This window comes from Oryza brachyantha, chromosome 8 (assembly GCF_000231095.2).
Source record: "Oryza brachyantha chromosome 8, ObraRS2, whole genome shotgun sequence".
Lineage (NCBI taxonomy): Eukaryota > Viridiplantae > Streptophyta > Magnoliopsida > Poales > Poaceae > Oryza > Oryza brachyantha.
The window spans coordinates 13,148,697-13,162,958 of NC_023170.2; the positions used below are offsets into that span (position 1 = coordinate 13,148,697).

General features: G+C 40.0%; 2 protein-coding genes across 2 annotated transcripts; one reads left to right on the top strand and one right to left on the bottom strand.

Moving 5' to 3' along the window:
* The first annotated feature begins 2,504 nt into the window (after positions 1-2,504).
* On the top strand, positions 2,505-6,027 carry LOC102707236 (uncharacterized protein At2g39795, mitochondrial). The gene is made up of 2 exons (XM_006660102.3): positions 2,505-3,057; positions 5,533-6,027. The coding sequence occupies exons 1-2, from the start codon at positions 2,513-2,515 to the stop codon at positions 5,726-5,728; spliced, it is 741 nt and encodes a 246-aa protein (XP_006660165.3). The 5' UTR covers positions 2,505-2,512; the 3' UTR covers positions 5,729-6,027.
* Positions 6,028-6,688: 661 nt separating this feature from the next.
* On the bottom strand, positions 6,689-10,271 carry LOC102718575 (Golgi SNAP receptor complex member 1-1). The gene is made up of 5 exons (XM_006659381.3): positions 9,981-10,271; positions 8,527-8,754; positions 8,183-8,341; positions 7,108-7,221; positions 6,689-7,005 (listed from the first exon to the last, which is right to left on the bottom strand). The coding sequence occupies exons 1-5, from the start codon at positions 10,014-10,016 to the stop codon at positions 6,892-6,894; spliced, it is 651 nt and encodes a 216-aa protein (XP_006659444.1). The 5' UTR covers positions 10,017-10,271; the 3' UTR covers positions 6,689-6,891.
* Positions 10,272-14,262: the final 3,991 nt, after the last annotated feature.

Here is a 14,262-nt window from a genome sequence, read left to right on the forward strand (position 1 = left end):
GATATTTTAGTGCCTAGCACTAACAGTTTCGAGCTATAATTCCCAAGTTTGGTTATTAACCTTGCCATCGAAGTCACTCAACATCGGTCAATTAAGCAACTTAGTTAACACTCGACGGCCGAGTTCGGTTGAGTATAGATAAGGTAACTTGCCCTGGCGTGAAAACGTAGTACTAGATTAATACATGATTAATTAATTATTAATTATTAAAAATAAAAAATAAATTAATATGATTTTTTAAACAACTTTCCTATACAAATTTTTTAAAAAATACACCGTTTAGCAATTCGGGAAGCGTGCCCGTGAAAAACGAGGGTAATAAGTTAACTTAGAAGGTTGTTTAGTTCCCAAAAATTTTCACCCCAAAACATCACATCAAATCTTTGGACACCTAAATAGAGTATTAAACATAGATAAAATGAAAAACTAATTGCACAACTACGTGAGAAATCGTGAGACGAATCTTTTAAGCTTAATTAGTACGTGATTAGCCATAAGTGCTACAGTGACTCGCATACGCTAATGACGGATTAATTAGGCTTAAAAGATTTATCTCGCGGTTTACAGGCCAGCCGTGAAATTTGTTTCTCATTCATGTCCGAAAACCCTTTCTGACATCTGGTCAAACGTCTAATGTGAAATTTTTATTTCGCAAGCTAAACCCTTATAGGAGGGGGCGAACGCGGCCGTCGTCTGCTGTATAGTTTCAGGTCCCTTTCAGTACCTGGCGAGCGTTATTTTCTTTCTTCTTTTGCCACCCGGGAATCACAGAGTCGACTGACTCCCTGTGGGCTGTGGCGACGCAAAAATTCTATTTTGCTGGACTTATATATCAGTATATATAATTACATTATTATTATTACTACTTCATCCATCGTATAATATAAGACACAACTATCATTAATCTAAAAACCAAAAAGAGTTATAACTACACTCTTATTTAGATTATCTAGGTGTATGTATGTATATATGCGTATAAAGTGGTTCAACTTTTGATGGTGAAGAATATGCTAGTTACTACATGCTTGTCTATACATATTATATTATGGGAAAAAAATAGTTAGGACTTGTATTAGAGCAGGTACAATAGCGCTATAAACCAGTTATAAATATATTTTAAAGAGATAAAAGGGGAGAGAGAAAAAGAGTGGGCCACTAATCTGTAGTTAGTTACAGCACGGGCTCCAAAACATCATGTATATATGATATATGAGATCATGTATTAATGTTTTATAGACAATTGACTATTAGATTGACTATAGATAAATTGGTTGGAGCTAGCAATATTGAGCTTGCTTCTTGACGATGTAGGCACCGTCTCGTCAATTCACCGGTGATGTTGGGCAGTGCCTGACGACGACGTAGTGAGGGGCTGTCTTTCAAAATTCCGAGGCACAGAATATCCGTCCGGACATGCGGTATACTGTTCGCCCAGATGGCAGCGCAGATTTGTCACGAGGGTAGCCGCTGCCTTCTGGTGCAGGGCAAGCTGAGGCACGCGAGAGACGGACGATGGGCAACGAACTCAAGTAGCCAACGTGCAGCGGGGCGAGTAATAAACTACTGTACTGTTCTACAATAGAAAACTGCAATATAGAGACGGCCTGGCTGAATTGCAAAAACAGAGTTCGGCTGCTGGAATAATTAACTTTTTGTCACTCTTAGAAATAATGTTAACATATTTATCATTGGGTCCATATGTCATAGACAACTGGTAAATATGTTAGGTCGGTTGCCTGCTTGATAATCGACATGCCCTACCAAACGGATGCAAGCGCGATTAGCTGGTCTGGTGCAAAGGGCGTCGAACCGTGGCTATTTGACAGGGTTATTGGTAGAAATGTATGTATACACTTTTTTTAAACCCCTGCCATCAACCTTATCAAATAGCCATGGCTTCACAGTAACCATTGTCGAACAACTCTTGTTCCATAGAACACGTTGAACTTTGGTGTTCACAGTAGTCTAAACTTGCGTCCGTTTTCATCCATGTAAACTCTATTTACAATTTTCTATCAAAATAGTATTGTACTTAGGGACGGGTGCAGATCGATCCAAGGTAATTTAGAGCTAACTCTAGTTAAATTTAATGAATTAAATTTCATTTTTAACATCAGCATAATTCTTTTGAGCTAATTAGAGCTAACTCTAAATTATCCGTGGGCCGACATATATCCATCGCTAATTGGAATAAGTTATGAAGTCCCTTATTTTATCAACGAATCCAATCTTCGCCCTCCAACCGAAAAACCAGATACAACAGGTCTCTCAATTGTTAAAATCAGCGCAAAATAAGTCCCAAGGTGGTTTGGACAAGGGTTTCGGCTGACGTGGCATATCAAACTTGTTGTCAAGTTAAGGGACCTAAAATAAACTTATTCCTCGCTAATTTGCACTCGCTGGCCCAACCTGTATGGACGTGGGCCTTCATATCTGGCCCATCAAAAACCCTTCCAGCCTCCGCAAAGGCCGCCCTCTAAAACCCCGCAGCCCCCAGCGCGGCGGCGCCGCGATGCCACCGGCGGGCGCCATGGCACGGCGGCTGCTCCACCTGCGCGGCGCCCGCGCCGCCGGCGTGTCCCAGCTCTGCGCCCCTCGCCTCCTCCCCTCGCGCACGTACATCTCCGACATGCGCCGCTCCGCCTTCGCCGACCGCCTCCTGCGCTCCATCCGCTCCGAGATCTCCTCCTGCCGCGCGGGCCCCGCGCCGGCGCCCCCGCTCTCCTTGCCCTTCGCCGTCGACGACCGCTCGGGCGAGCAGCGGATCCGACTGCGCCGCGCGTTCGACGATGAGGAGGAGGAGGTCAGGGTGGACGCCACCATGGTGGATGGCGCCACGGCGCCCACCCGCTCGTGGGAGGTCGCCGGACCCGAAGACGGCCGCCAGCTCAGGCTGCACATCAGTGTCCACGTCGAGGTCACCAAGGCCGCGCGGCCCGACCTGGCCCTCACCTTCGAGTGCTCGGCGTGGCCCGATGAGCTGGAGGTGGAGAGGGTCTACCCCGTCCGCCGCGGCGGGACGGCGCCGGCGCAGCAGTACATGGGCCGTCAGTTCAGGTGATCCAACATTCTGAATTTTGCTTGAAGAAACATGGAAATTTAGGAAAACATGGAAAGTATGCTTGATTTGTTGAGTCCCTCGACTATTGCCTTGTCGGATCTTCATTCCTCTACTTCAATACCGGACAATTTTGTCTGATTTTGGCATAGATTGTCTGTATTGGAGTTGGGAGACGAAAGCTAGACCACGGTAATAGTTGAGTAACCAAAACTAAACATTTTCTAAAATGTGCAACTTGCTATTATGGATGAACTACTCTAGTGGCAAAGTAATATTGTAATAGATTGAATGCTTGATGTTGGGAGAGAAAAGTTATAAATTACGTTCTGTCTTTAAGCATTTTATGAAATTTGGCCAAATTTCAATGCAAAACTAGAACTTAGTTGTTTATTTGGCAACAAAGTGCTCCTACAGTTCAGTTACAACTAAGAATCAAGGACTAAATAATGAAGGGATCACCAAAACAAGAGACTTAAGTATACATCATAGTGTCTTACAACTTAAGAATGAAAAAACGAATTAAATCCAAAAAGAATTAGGATCGAATCATATACACTGTTTTGATCCAAAATTGACCATCTACCCTCCTGTGCTAATGACACGTGGGATCATTTATCCCATTTAAGGTAACTAAACCATCAATTTCAATCTAAATAGAGAATATATGATCAAATTTTACAAAAGGAATCACCAAAATAAAAGGCAAACAAACACGCCATGAATACTGATGTGACATCCTTAGCCATACAATGTTCCAAGAATTCAATGAGTATAGACCACGTGAAGATCTATTTTTTAATAGGGAAATCAGTAACATATGTTAAGGGCTTGTTTGATTTGGAGCCAAGTTTTACCGTAGCAAAATTTTTACAACTTCAGTAGTATCCTATGGTTGTGTGGTTTGCTACCATTTTTTTGCCTATACTAGTTCAAATTCTAAACTACCAAATTTGGTAGTGCCAAAATTCTGGTAGGGAAAAAATTGTCTTAAAACTAAACAGGCCCAAAAGTACATTATTTGGATCCATGAATTGTACTATACTAATCTTTCTGCCTTGGTATCTATGCCACATTAATTACAGGCCAAGTCAAACATTGCGTTAGTTTCTTTATTGCATATAGAGAAATCGAAATATCTTTCCATTCCTTAAGCTTTGTACATGCATGATATTCATTGAACAACAAAAGATGGAAAAATTTTATTGAGTATAAAGTAATACACTTTAGATTGTAATGAGCTCACCACTCATGTGAGCTATGTGCCTTGTTTACTGGTGCTAGGTAATGAGTCTAGGAGCTAGTTCTAGCATTGCTTAACTTGGACCACAATTAAGTATCAGTGGTTTGTCTTTCTTTTCAATGGGATAAAAATCTGCATGAATTGTTTTTTATTTAGTTTTCTTGGATGTTAACAAAACTATATAAATGATCAGTAGTAAATTGAGTTAGCAATTTCAATTTGTTCTAGCAACATTTATTTGCAACTCTTCCAGTCATGCCTATTTCCAGTTGTCACTTGGGAATTTCTCTTACAATATCAATGGATAGTGGTAAAAGTGATATGTGTTTTCGTCATGTGTACTCTTCAGTGAGCCCTTGTCTCTTTGTATTATTCAGATACTTGTATTGCAAGAAGATAATCTATTGATAGAAACAAGGGCTCACAGAAGGGTACACATGATGAAAACATATATCATCGTTAAGATATCCATTGATGTTGTAAGAGAAATCATTGAGAATTGGAACTCGGCATGATCGAAAGGATTGCAAATAAATGTGATAGAACGAGTAGTACTTCAATTTACTACTACTTATGTATGCAATTTAGTCAACATTTAAAAACACTCCCTATAGATCTTTATTCTGGTGAATAATCTTAGAAATCAGTAATAATTAGTTGTGTTTCATGTTAATCAATTCTAGATTCAGCAGCTAGATTTGTTGCCTAGTACCGTTAAACAAGGCACATAACTCACATTAGTGGTGAGCTCTTATCAGCTAGTACAACGTAGTGGTACTTAATATCATTTCCATCCTTTGTTGTTGAGTGAATTTTGAAAAAAAAACTTCAATTATTTGCCCAAAGCTATCACCTTGCTACAACTTTACTTTGATATTTCACAGAAATGCAATAATAGCAAATGAATTTATCGGAAATACTGCAACTCCATCCCCCCATGAGTTTATGGCATGTGGGCCCAAGCATACACTAGCATATATTGCACGTGTATGACAAATGGACCCAAACTTGTCAGACAAATAAAGTTGCAGTAATCTGATAAAATCATATACTATTTTATCTCTTGCTAGCTTGCTGGTGCATACTTACAGAATAAGGATCCTACATTCCGACGGGTCTTATTTGCTAGTAACCTGGTGATATCTTGGTTTGTTCAAATAGCATCAATGGGTAAAAACTACAGTTTCAGTGTGCATACATTGCTTACTGACCTGGTTGTTCCAACGAGCAGGGAGTTGGATGAGGAGATGCAAAGCGCAGTACATGATTACTTGGAGCATCGAGGAGTGAATGATGAGCTTGCAGCGTTCCTGCACTCATACATGGAAAATAAGGAGCAGACAGAACTCGTCCGGTGGCTGAAGAACGTGGAGGGCTACATCAAGAAACAGGCGATATCTGCTAGACACTTGTTGAGACAAGATTAGCTTTTCTTTCTTTGCACCTGATGTACCCAATGCCATCAGTAACTCTTTTTTTGGGTGTTACATGGTTGTAAAATCCAGAATTGGTTCAATTTATAACAGTGCACATCTCGTTTTCACTTTGACATAGTGAACTACTTACCTGGTTACCTTCACAATCAGCACCCAAACAACCAGCTAACATCAAAAGTTTTATACTATACTGTACTTCTCATCTTGATATGTTACATTATGAAAGTACATGTTAAGCGCGATACATGAATGAGTATTATGACTGTTCATGTTGGGGTCATTAAACAGCTCTGGCCAGGTACCTGGATTTTTTGTCGTCTAACATCTCCATTGTTAAGGCCTTGTTTAGTTTGTAAAATGTTTTTGCAAAAACAGCAAATCAAGTTTTTAGACACCTATTTGAAGTATTAAACATACTCTAATTACAAAATAAATTTTAGATTTCGCCTGGAAACCTCGAGACGAATCTTTGGAGTCTAATTAATCTGTCATTAGTACATATTAATTACTGTAGTACTTATGGCTAATCATGTCCTAATTAGACTTAAAAGATTCGTCACACGATTTTCCTGTATAATTAGTTTTAATGTTCATAAATATTTAATACTTTATTCAAATGTTTAAAGATTCGATGTGATGTTTTTGGAAAAAAAATTAGAAACTAAACAAGGCCTAAGCAATTGCTCATGTTCATTATTAGGGAAAATCACAAAAAGAAATGTCCAAATACTGGGACACCATAAAATCTGCTCGGATCCTTTGTAGCGTTAGTGTTAGTTGGTAGAGTTAACCTCAAAACGTGCTCGTTGACCAGAATTGGAACTGAATATAAAGTGCTGAATCACACAAAGTTCCAAACCATCGGGCAACGAAACTTACGATCAAGCAGTCAGCGTTTTTTACAATCTGTTAGAATCAATTTCATAAAACCTTGAATGGGATAAGGGGGGATACTTAAATCAATGCGAGAAACTTATTTTACTTGGTAACAGCTCACATTTACAAATGGGGATTCATATCAGAATGATAGTTAATGTAGCTAGAAAAGCAGGTAAGATTATAATAACATGAGGCGATATTGTACAAACACCAAGGGCAAGCATGTATACTACTTTTCCAAACATACAACACTATAATGCCTTTATTTGGCAATATTACTTTGACATCCAGTAGATAAAAATAAGAAATGCACAAACAGATGCGACAAGGGATAAAATAATGGTGTCCATCGATTTCTTTCTTTTGATGGATGAAAGAATTTGATTAATCTGTCAAAAGGGCATACAAGATGTTAGATACTCAGATGTACACTGGATGTTAGGACGAGTTGTTCAATAGTAACTAAAAAGTAAAAAGGGTAAAGTATATACCGTAGGAAGCCGACTGCTAACATTGCTTATCTTTGTAGTAATACCACCAAATGTTGATCGTTGCAACATAAGTGTGCCTAATGTAGCTTGAGCTTGTGATATCACATTATCCATCTGTAACACATTCAATGTTTATAGGTCCAAATGAGAGTTGTCTAATTGCTGTGACCATTATTAGAACTTTTCACATGCATTTGCATGAAAAGAAACTTGCTCCCTCCATTTCATATTGGAAGATGTTTTGGCTATCCCTAGATTCATCTGTTGATCAATTTGTTTGTATATATGTCTAGATTCATTAACATCCATATGAATCTAGCAAATGCTAAAAAGTCTTACACGGTGAAATGGGGGTAGTTCATAGCAAAATCAACACACAAGCCTGAGATAGTATGGTGAAGAATAACATAAGCAAGCAGGAATTGAACCTTTGTGTCTAGGACACACTATGCTAATCGTCAATATTAAAGGATATGGTGAAACTAATGTCAATTGACAGACAAACGTGGTAAAAAGGAATTGCCAGACCCAATAAACAAAGATTTTTGTTCTTCTTATGGCTGAAACCATAATCTTTGAGATCCCAGGTGGGCACTAAGCTTGGTGAAGCGGGCAAAAACATAATATGTGGCAATGCAACCATCAGGGACTAATGCAAAAAGATCTTTTTAGAAAGGGATTCAACTGAACCCCCAAGTCCCAAAGCTTTACCCATGAGCCAATGGATTAAAATACTCATTTAAGCAATTTACATTCTTGTCCAACCTTTTAGGCAGCTTCAAGTGAACAGTCTTGGAAAGTAAAAACTATTTTTTTTTAATCATAAATAACCATTTCACATATAATTTGATTCTCCATCATTATTGGCTTTATTTCAGTATCTTCAAGTGTATACTCCCATCTTATAGGTCAATCTTATCATAAATACAATTTCTAGTTGAAGCTTACCTGGTATTCATTTGTGAAAAAGAAGCCGATTACTTAATCAGGAATGTTGTAGAGAAAAAGATGCGAACAATACTACGATAGTACAAGAGAATGAAATGAGGGTAGTTCTAGAGGAAACCAGCCATACCTGCCCAGTACTTCTGCTGATCGCAGCTTGTTCTTTAAGCAGAGCTTGATCTTCAGCACCCTCTTCAACATCAAACTTTGCTCTGTCAAAATCTCTCAAGTCAAGAAGAGAAGCATGTTGTTGCTTTGCTCTAAGGCTAGATCGAAGGCGATAGAATTCCTGCATTCAATTGTAGAAACATTAGGAATCTGAAAGTATTGTTAGCATGTGTTTGATATTTGTAGAGTTTTGTATTCAGGAGAAAGGTTTTTTTAATGAAGAAGCATGCCTGGAGTGTATTGCAAATGGAGCTAATCACAATTGCTAGCAACTAAAAAAAGGGGGGCGAGGGATATAATTGTAACCTGTGTAAGATCCTGCAATATCTCCATATGACGAGTCAATGTATGAGAAAGGACTTCTGAGCCACCTGATGATACCCATGTCTGCATTTGAGAATTTACTTGCTGAAGTTGCTTCAGCGATCTTTCTATATCAGACTCGATATCATTCTCAGAACCATCAGATTTCATGGAAATCAATTTACGGTAAGCACTCATTTGGTCATCCAATTGAGCTTCGAGCCTCCTTGCCTTCAATGAAACAAAAGGTACTTTAAGAGATAGTTAAAGTAAAAAAAATAACACAAAACAAGCTCAACAAATCTTTTTATAACACAAGAAACCAAAATCAATTGAAGCAAGCGAGGGAAATTTTGTTTTTAAAGTGGACAAAATGGATAACATAATGGTGTGGTTTAATAATAACCAACAAAGTTAACAGTGCCAGCGTCTCAAGTTAAGTGCTCCAATGTGTAGATCTGACATGCATGTTCCATTCCACACACAGTCAGTGTCACAAGTTTACCTTTCTTTTCCATTTTCAAGAATGGTTTATGGCATACTATATGCGAAAAAAAAAGAAGGGTATGGTAATGTGGTATGAACTCTTTCCTAACCCAAGCTTATTGGGCCGCCACTCATGTACTTTGTGCAGAAACAACGTCACTCATTTACTTTGTGCAGCAACATCCAGTGTAAAGTCAGAAACTCAGAATCCCAAAATGACGCTCACCCATCATCCATGTCACCAAGAGCCAACAGCCCAATCATCCAAAACTTCATTGGCTCTATGTGAAGTCTATCCTCAGCCATTTCGAATCTCGATTGCGTCTCACACTCATGGCACACAAAATCCAGTAATAAAAACTACACAACGATGCCAAAATGAAGCTCACCCTGCGAGCATCATCCATGTCACCGAGATCCAACACCCAACAGCCGAATCATCCAAAACTTCATTGGCTCTATGTGCAGTCTATCCTCAGCCATTTCGAATCTCGGCTGCGCCTCACGCGCATGGCGCACAAAATCCAGCAATCAAACTTACACAACGATACCACAGCCTCATAGGCAACACCAACTAGTCGCGGAAAACAGATAGCGAAACAGGTGCCACTGATACACCTTCAACATGGTACTTGTACGAACTGCAGGCAGTGTTTCGCTCCGACCATCTACACCACGCCTGCTCTAAGGATCTAACCACTACAGAAACTCAGCAAGGAGCGAATTGACAAATTCCCGTGGCATAATGGCGTCTCTCTGCAGCAGCAGTGGAGGGAAATTCGGCCGCCCAGCAAGGGTTGACTAATCCGAGGGCAACCAAAACACCCAGAAGCCCAAAACGGAACACGCAACCACGGCGACCACCCAGATCTCGACCGAGAGAGCAATCGGACCGGGGAACCACGGGAGGCCGTCCAAGGTCGACGAGAGCGGGAGTGGGTTGGGGGGGGGGAGTTCGATGGATGGCTCACCTGCTTGCGGAGGGCGTCCCAGGAAAACGCCTCCATAGCGGCGGCGGGGGCGGCGGCCTCCTCGTTCTCCTCCTCCTCCTGCGCGCGGGGGGTCTCGGTGGGACAGCTGGCTCCTGGATCTCTCCCCCGACGGACAGGGCGCGCGGAGGGGGAGCGAATCGGGGAGAAGTAAGTGGGACGCAACGGAGAGGGGGGCGACGGGGAGAAACGGAGGGGTGGTTGGAGGAGCGAGTTGGAGGAAGACGACGATGGATGAGCAGCAGCAGTTCGATTCGGTTCGGGTGCCGAACTCGGGCGCCCGGCCACTCCTGCACCAATCAAACCCAGTGTCAAACGGAATACGGATGTCTGAAGATGGTGCTGTCAAATAATTATTACTCGGAATTATATGAAAATATAACGTTTATATTAATATATGTATATATTAGTATTACTCTTTCTTTTAGGATATTTAAATATCTAAGATCTTATAAAATAGATGTATTTATACCATTATTGATTTGAGAAATCATAAAAATAATCATGTCGTACAAAGGCTAGAATTTCATTCCAAATAGTAATATTTTTAGTTTATTTTTATTATAGATTGTAAAAAATATAATAAAATATAAATGGTAGTAAACATAGGCACAAATATAAGTATAATTAGTTGTTAATGATAGAAATGTCAAACATACCAAAATAAAATATATAGAGTCTAGATAGGTTAGCTACTGTGGCGGTAGATTTTTCTATTTATACGGATTATGCAGACGATTAAACGGAAAAACGGATGATTAATCGTTAAATACGGAAATTTAACGTTCATAAACATAAAATAACGACTGTATCATCGATACGGTGACGGTATTACTACCGTCACATATTAAACGGCCAAGTCGGCCGTTTTCCACAACACTGATCAAACCATCTCTCACTCTCATCTAGGAGAAATTTTTTTATTTTTAAACATTTTTAATAAATAATATTATTATTGAACCTCAAAAAAATATTTTCACCTTATAAGCCAACGCTACCACGCAGATTTTTTGACATGAGAGGCTTGCCACGTCATTATCAGTGGTGTGGCGGCATTGTGCCACGTTAACTAGGTTGTGTGGTAGCATTGTCATACCAGTCACAAATATTGGTATGGACAAAAGATTCATAGTGCAAAAATATTTTTCTCCAAGATTTAATAATAAAATCATTTATTAAAAAGTTAAAAAAATAAAAAAAATTCTATGATGATGAAAACTGCTCAGAAACATACTGCAACCACCTTTATGATTTCCGTTTCCACGTCTTTTTCGGAATCAGAATTGATACTGGAAACATCGGATATGAAAACAGAATTGAATATTATCGAATACGAAAACGGAGCGAATTTGAATCCGAGCGAATACGGTAACAGAAATTTATCGTACTTAAAAACTCTTAAACCGGGGTTTCAATTTTTTTTCTAAAACATTAGATCAAAAAATTTCAAACATTAGCAACTAATCATACCACTTTCTACATTACAACCAAGTTCATAGGTCACTTTATTAATGATTAACTAAAAACCAAATAATGGCTATAATTTACAAAATAGTATAGTAAAGTGCAAATCACACAGATTATTATAAAAGTTCACATATCATATTATAAGTAAAGTGTGCATCATATAAGTTGTTATAAAGCAAAGTGTTTGTATATGTGTTTTGATTAAGGACTTAAGGCTGACCTACTGAAGTGGGCTGGGCCATTTGGGTTTATATAGGCGTACAGAAAATTTTCGAGAAAAAATCCGGAAAGTTTCCGACCGGTTTCGATTTCTAACGGATAGTGCCTCTACCATATCTATTTTTGTTTTCGAGAAAAAAATCCGAATCCGTTTCTGTTTTCGATAAATTTAGGAAAAATTTTGACCGACGATTTTCATTTCCGAAAACTGGTCCATAATCAGGAAAGATTCTAAATCTCTAGGTTTAACGAGAAATTTAACTATTTGTCATTTTTATAGGGTGAGTGGCAATATATTTGCCACTCTTCCCTCACTGTAGCTGTGAGAGGGGTTAAATGGTTGTGGCAAATAGTGGCAAAAAATTAAAAGCCCCAGGTTTAACAGTTTATTCATGTGTTTTTATATCTTGTCTTCAGTTACAGGATCAAACTGATTGACACATCTGCGTTTTCTAAAAATTTAGTTCTTGCAATAAAGCGATCTTAGATTGGCTTCTAGGTCTATATATGTGACGCGTCATTAAATCAACTTTTGACATCAACAACAAGAAGTTGTTATTTATGGATCCCACATGGTTGGGTCCAACGGTCATACTTCCGGCCGCTAAGATTTGAAAATAAGGATGAATAGTCTGTTATAATCTTTTGATATGAATGACTAAATTAAGACTTTGAGAGTTAAATTTTCGCTATTCTCTTGGAGATTATCTAACACTTTCTTTTAGGTGAGAACACCTAAGGATAAATATGGTGAGGTTGCAAAGTAGGTAAAGTATTATGCTGTAATTTCAAATGTTTACTGACTTGAGTGATTTATTTAAGCTATCAAATCAAGCGATAAATTCATGCAAAAATTTCGGCAGGTTATATGTGCTGTGAAGTATTTTTAGGAATTTTATTAACTTTTATTTTGAGTCAAACTTTTTCTGATTTTCTATTAGTTGAGTAAATGCATATGATCCCTATATTGATAATTTTATATATTATTTTAAAAACATATAAGCATGCCAATATAAAATATAAAATCCAATATGAGAAAAGAACGGCCAGTGATGACTGATGAGCTTGCCATGATGATTCGTCCCCGTTGGATGGTTACTCGACATGAGGTTTACGTCTACCAGGCTGTGTTCTTTTCCCCAATGGCGATCATTTGGATTTTTCATTAGAAAAACAAACGACATATTTATAAATAAAACTTTTATATACATGTGGTAAACAATTAAACAAGTCTAAAAATAAACCACGATAAAAAAAATCTAAAATTGATTCTAACTTTAAGTTTAAAAATTCAAATTTTAACTTATAAACACAAGCGTAAATATAACCTCTAATATTATTTTTCGGTTTTGCACGAGAATTTTTTTTTAGAAAATTTCTATATAAAATTTAATCATCTTATATTTTAAAAATAAATTTTAACTTTAACAACTAATTTTTATTACCTATATATTTATAAAATAGCTATAGCAAAACCTGATAGTCTATCGGGACATGAACAATACATGCACCCTCAATATGGATCCCCATCCTCCAAATAGGATAAAGCCACACAATGAAAACTTTGCCCACAGTGAAGTGGTTTTTGGTGGGACTGGATTTTTTTTATTTCAGAATCCATCATTTTCTCTCCCTCAACTCAGGTCCTCTCTCTCGTTTCCCCCGTCCTCTCAGGCGACGGTGAGCAAATCGAGCGTGGCATGCGGTGGATCGAGGCCGACGTGCGGTGTACCGAGCACAGCGGGCGACGGACCGAGCTTGTCGGCGCTGGACCGAGCCCGAGGGTTGCTTTTACTCTGGTGACTCTCTCCCACCATTTCTAACACATTTATCTTCTCCCTCCTACTTTCTCAGATAAAGCCACCAATGGCTTCTGTAAGGTGTGCGGATCTTTATGAGGGACGGTCCATGGATGTCCATAGCCATCTACCAAGCATGCTCCGATGTGGTGGGCTAAAGCTACATGCCATGGCGTGTTCATTGTTTATGCCCTTAAAGAAAAGTACGCAGCCAAGTGCCTAAGGCCATTCACAGTGTGAATGCAGTTCGGCCCCCGAGCAGCCACGGCGGAGAGAGAAGGCTAGCTGGCACTTTTTGCCCAACCTGCAGAGCATCGCGTCCCCTGGCGAGGTAACGAGTGCCTCCGCCTCAAGCTTGTCGAGGACGCGCCCAGAGCCGCACTGAAGAGGTCATCGCCCCGGCGTTCCTCGGCACGGATGGAGGCGTGGTCACCATTGAGAGGCCCGTCGTCGTCGAAGGAAGGGGCCCTGTCGCCTCAAGCGCCGCTGACCACTGCAGCCTCGACCCGCACCGCCCCGAGCACCGACGGCCGCCGCGGCCTCGACCCGAGGAGAGAGAGACAGAGAGCGACGAGGGGAGACTGCGTGATCAGTGGCGCCAACGCTGTCTTCGTCGTCGTCGTCGCTAGATCTGCAGTGGCGTCGTGGTCGTCGTCGTCGCTTGGACCGGCGGGCAGCACCGACGTCGTGGTCGTCGCGAGGACGGGCGCCGCGCTCCTCGCGCGCCTCCATTAGCTGCTGGCGTCCCGAGCGCCGCCGCCCGCCGCATCCGATGTCGT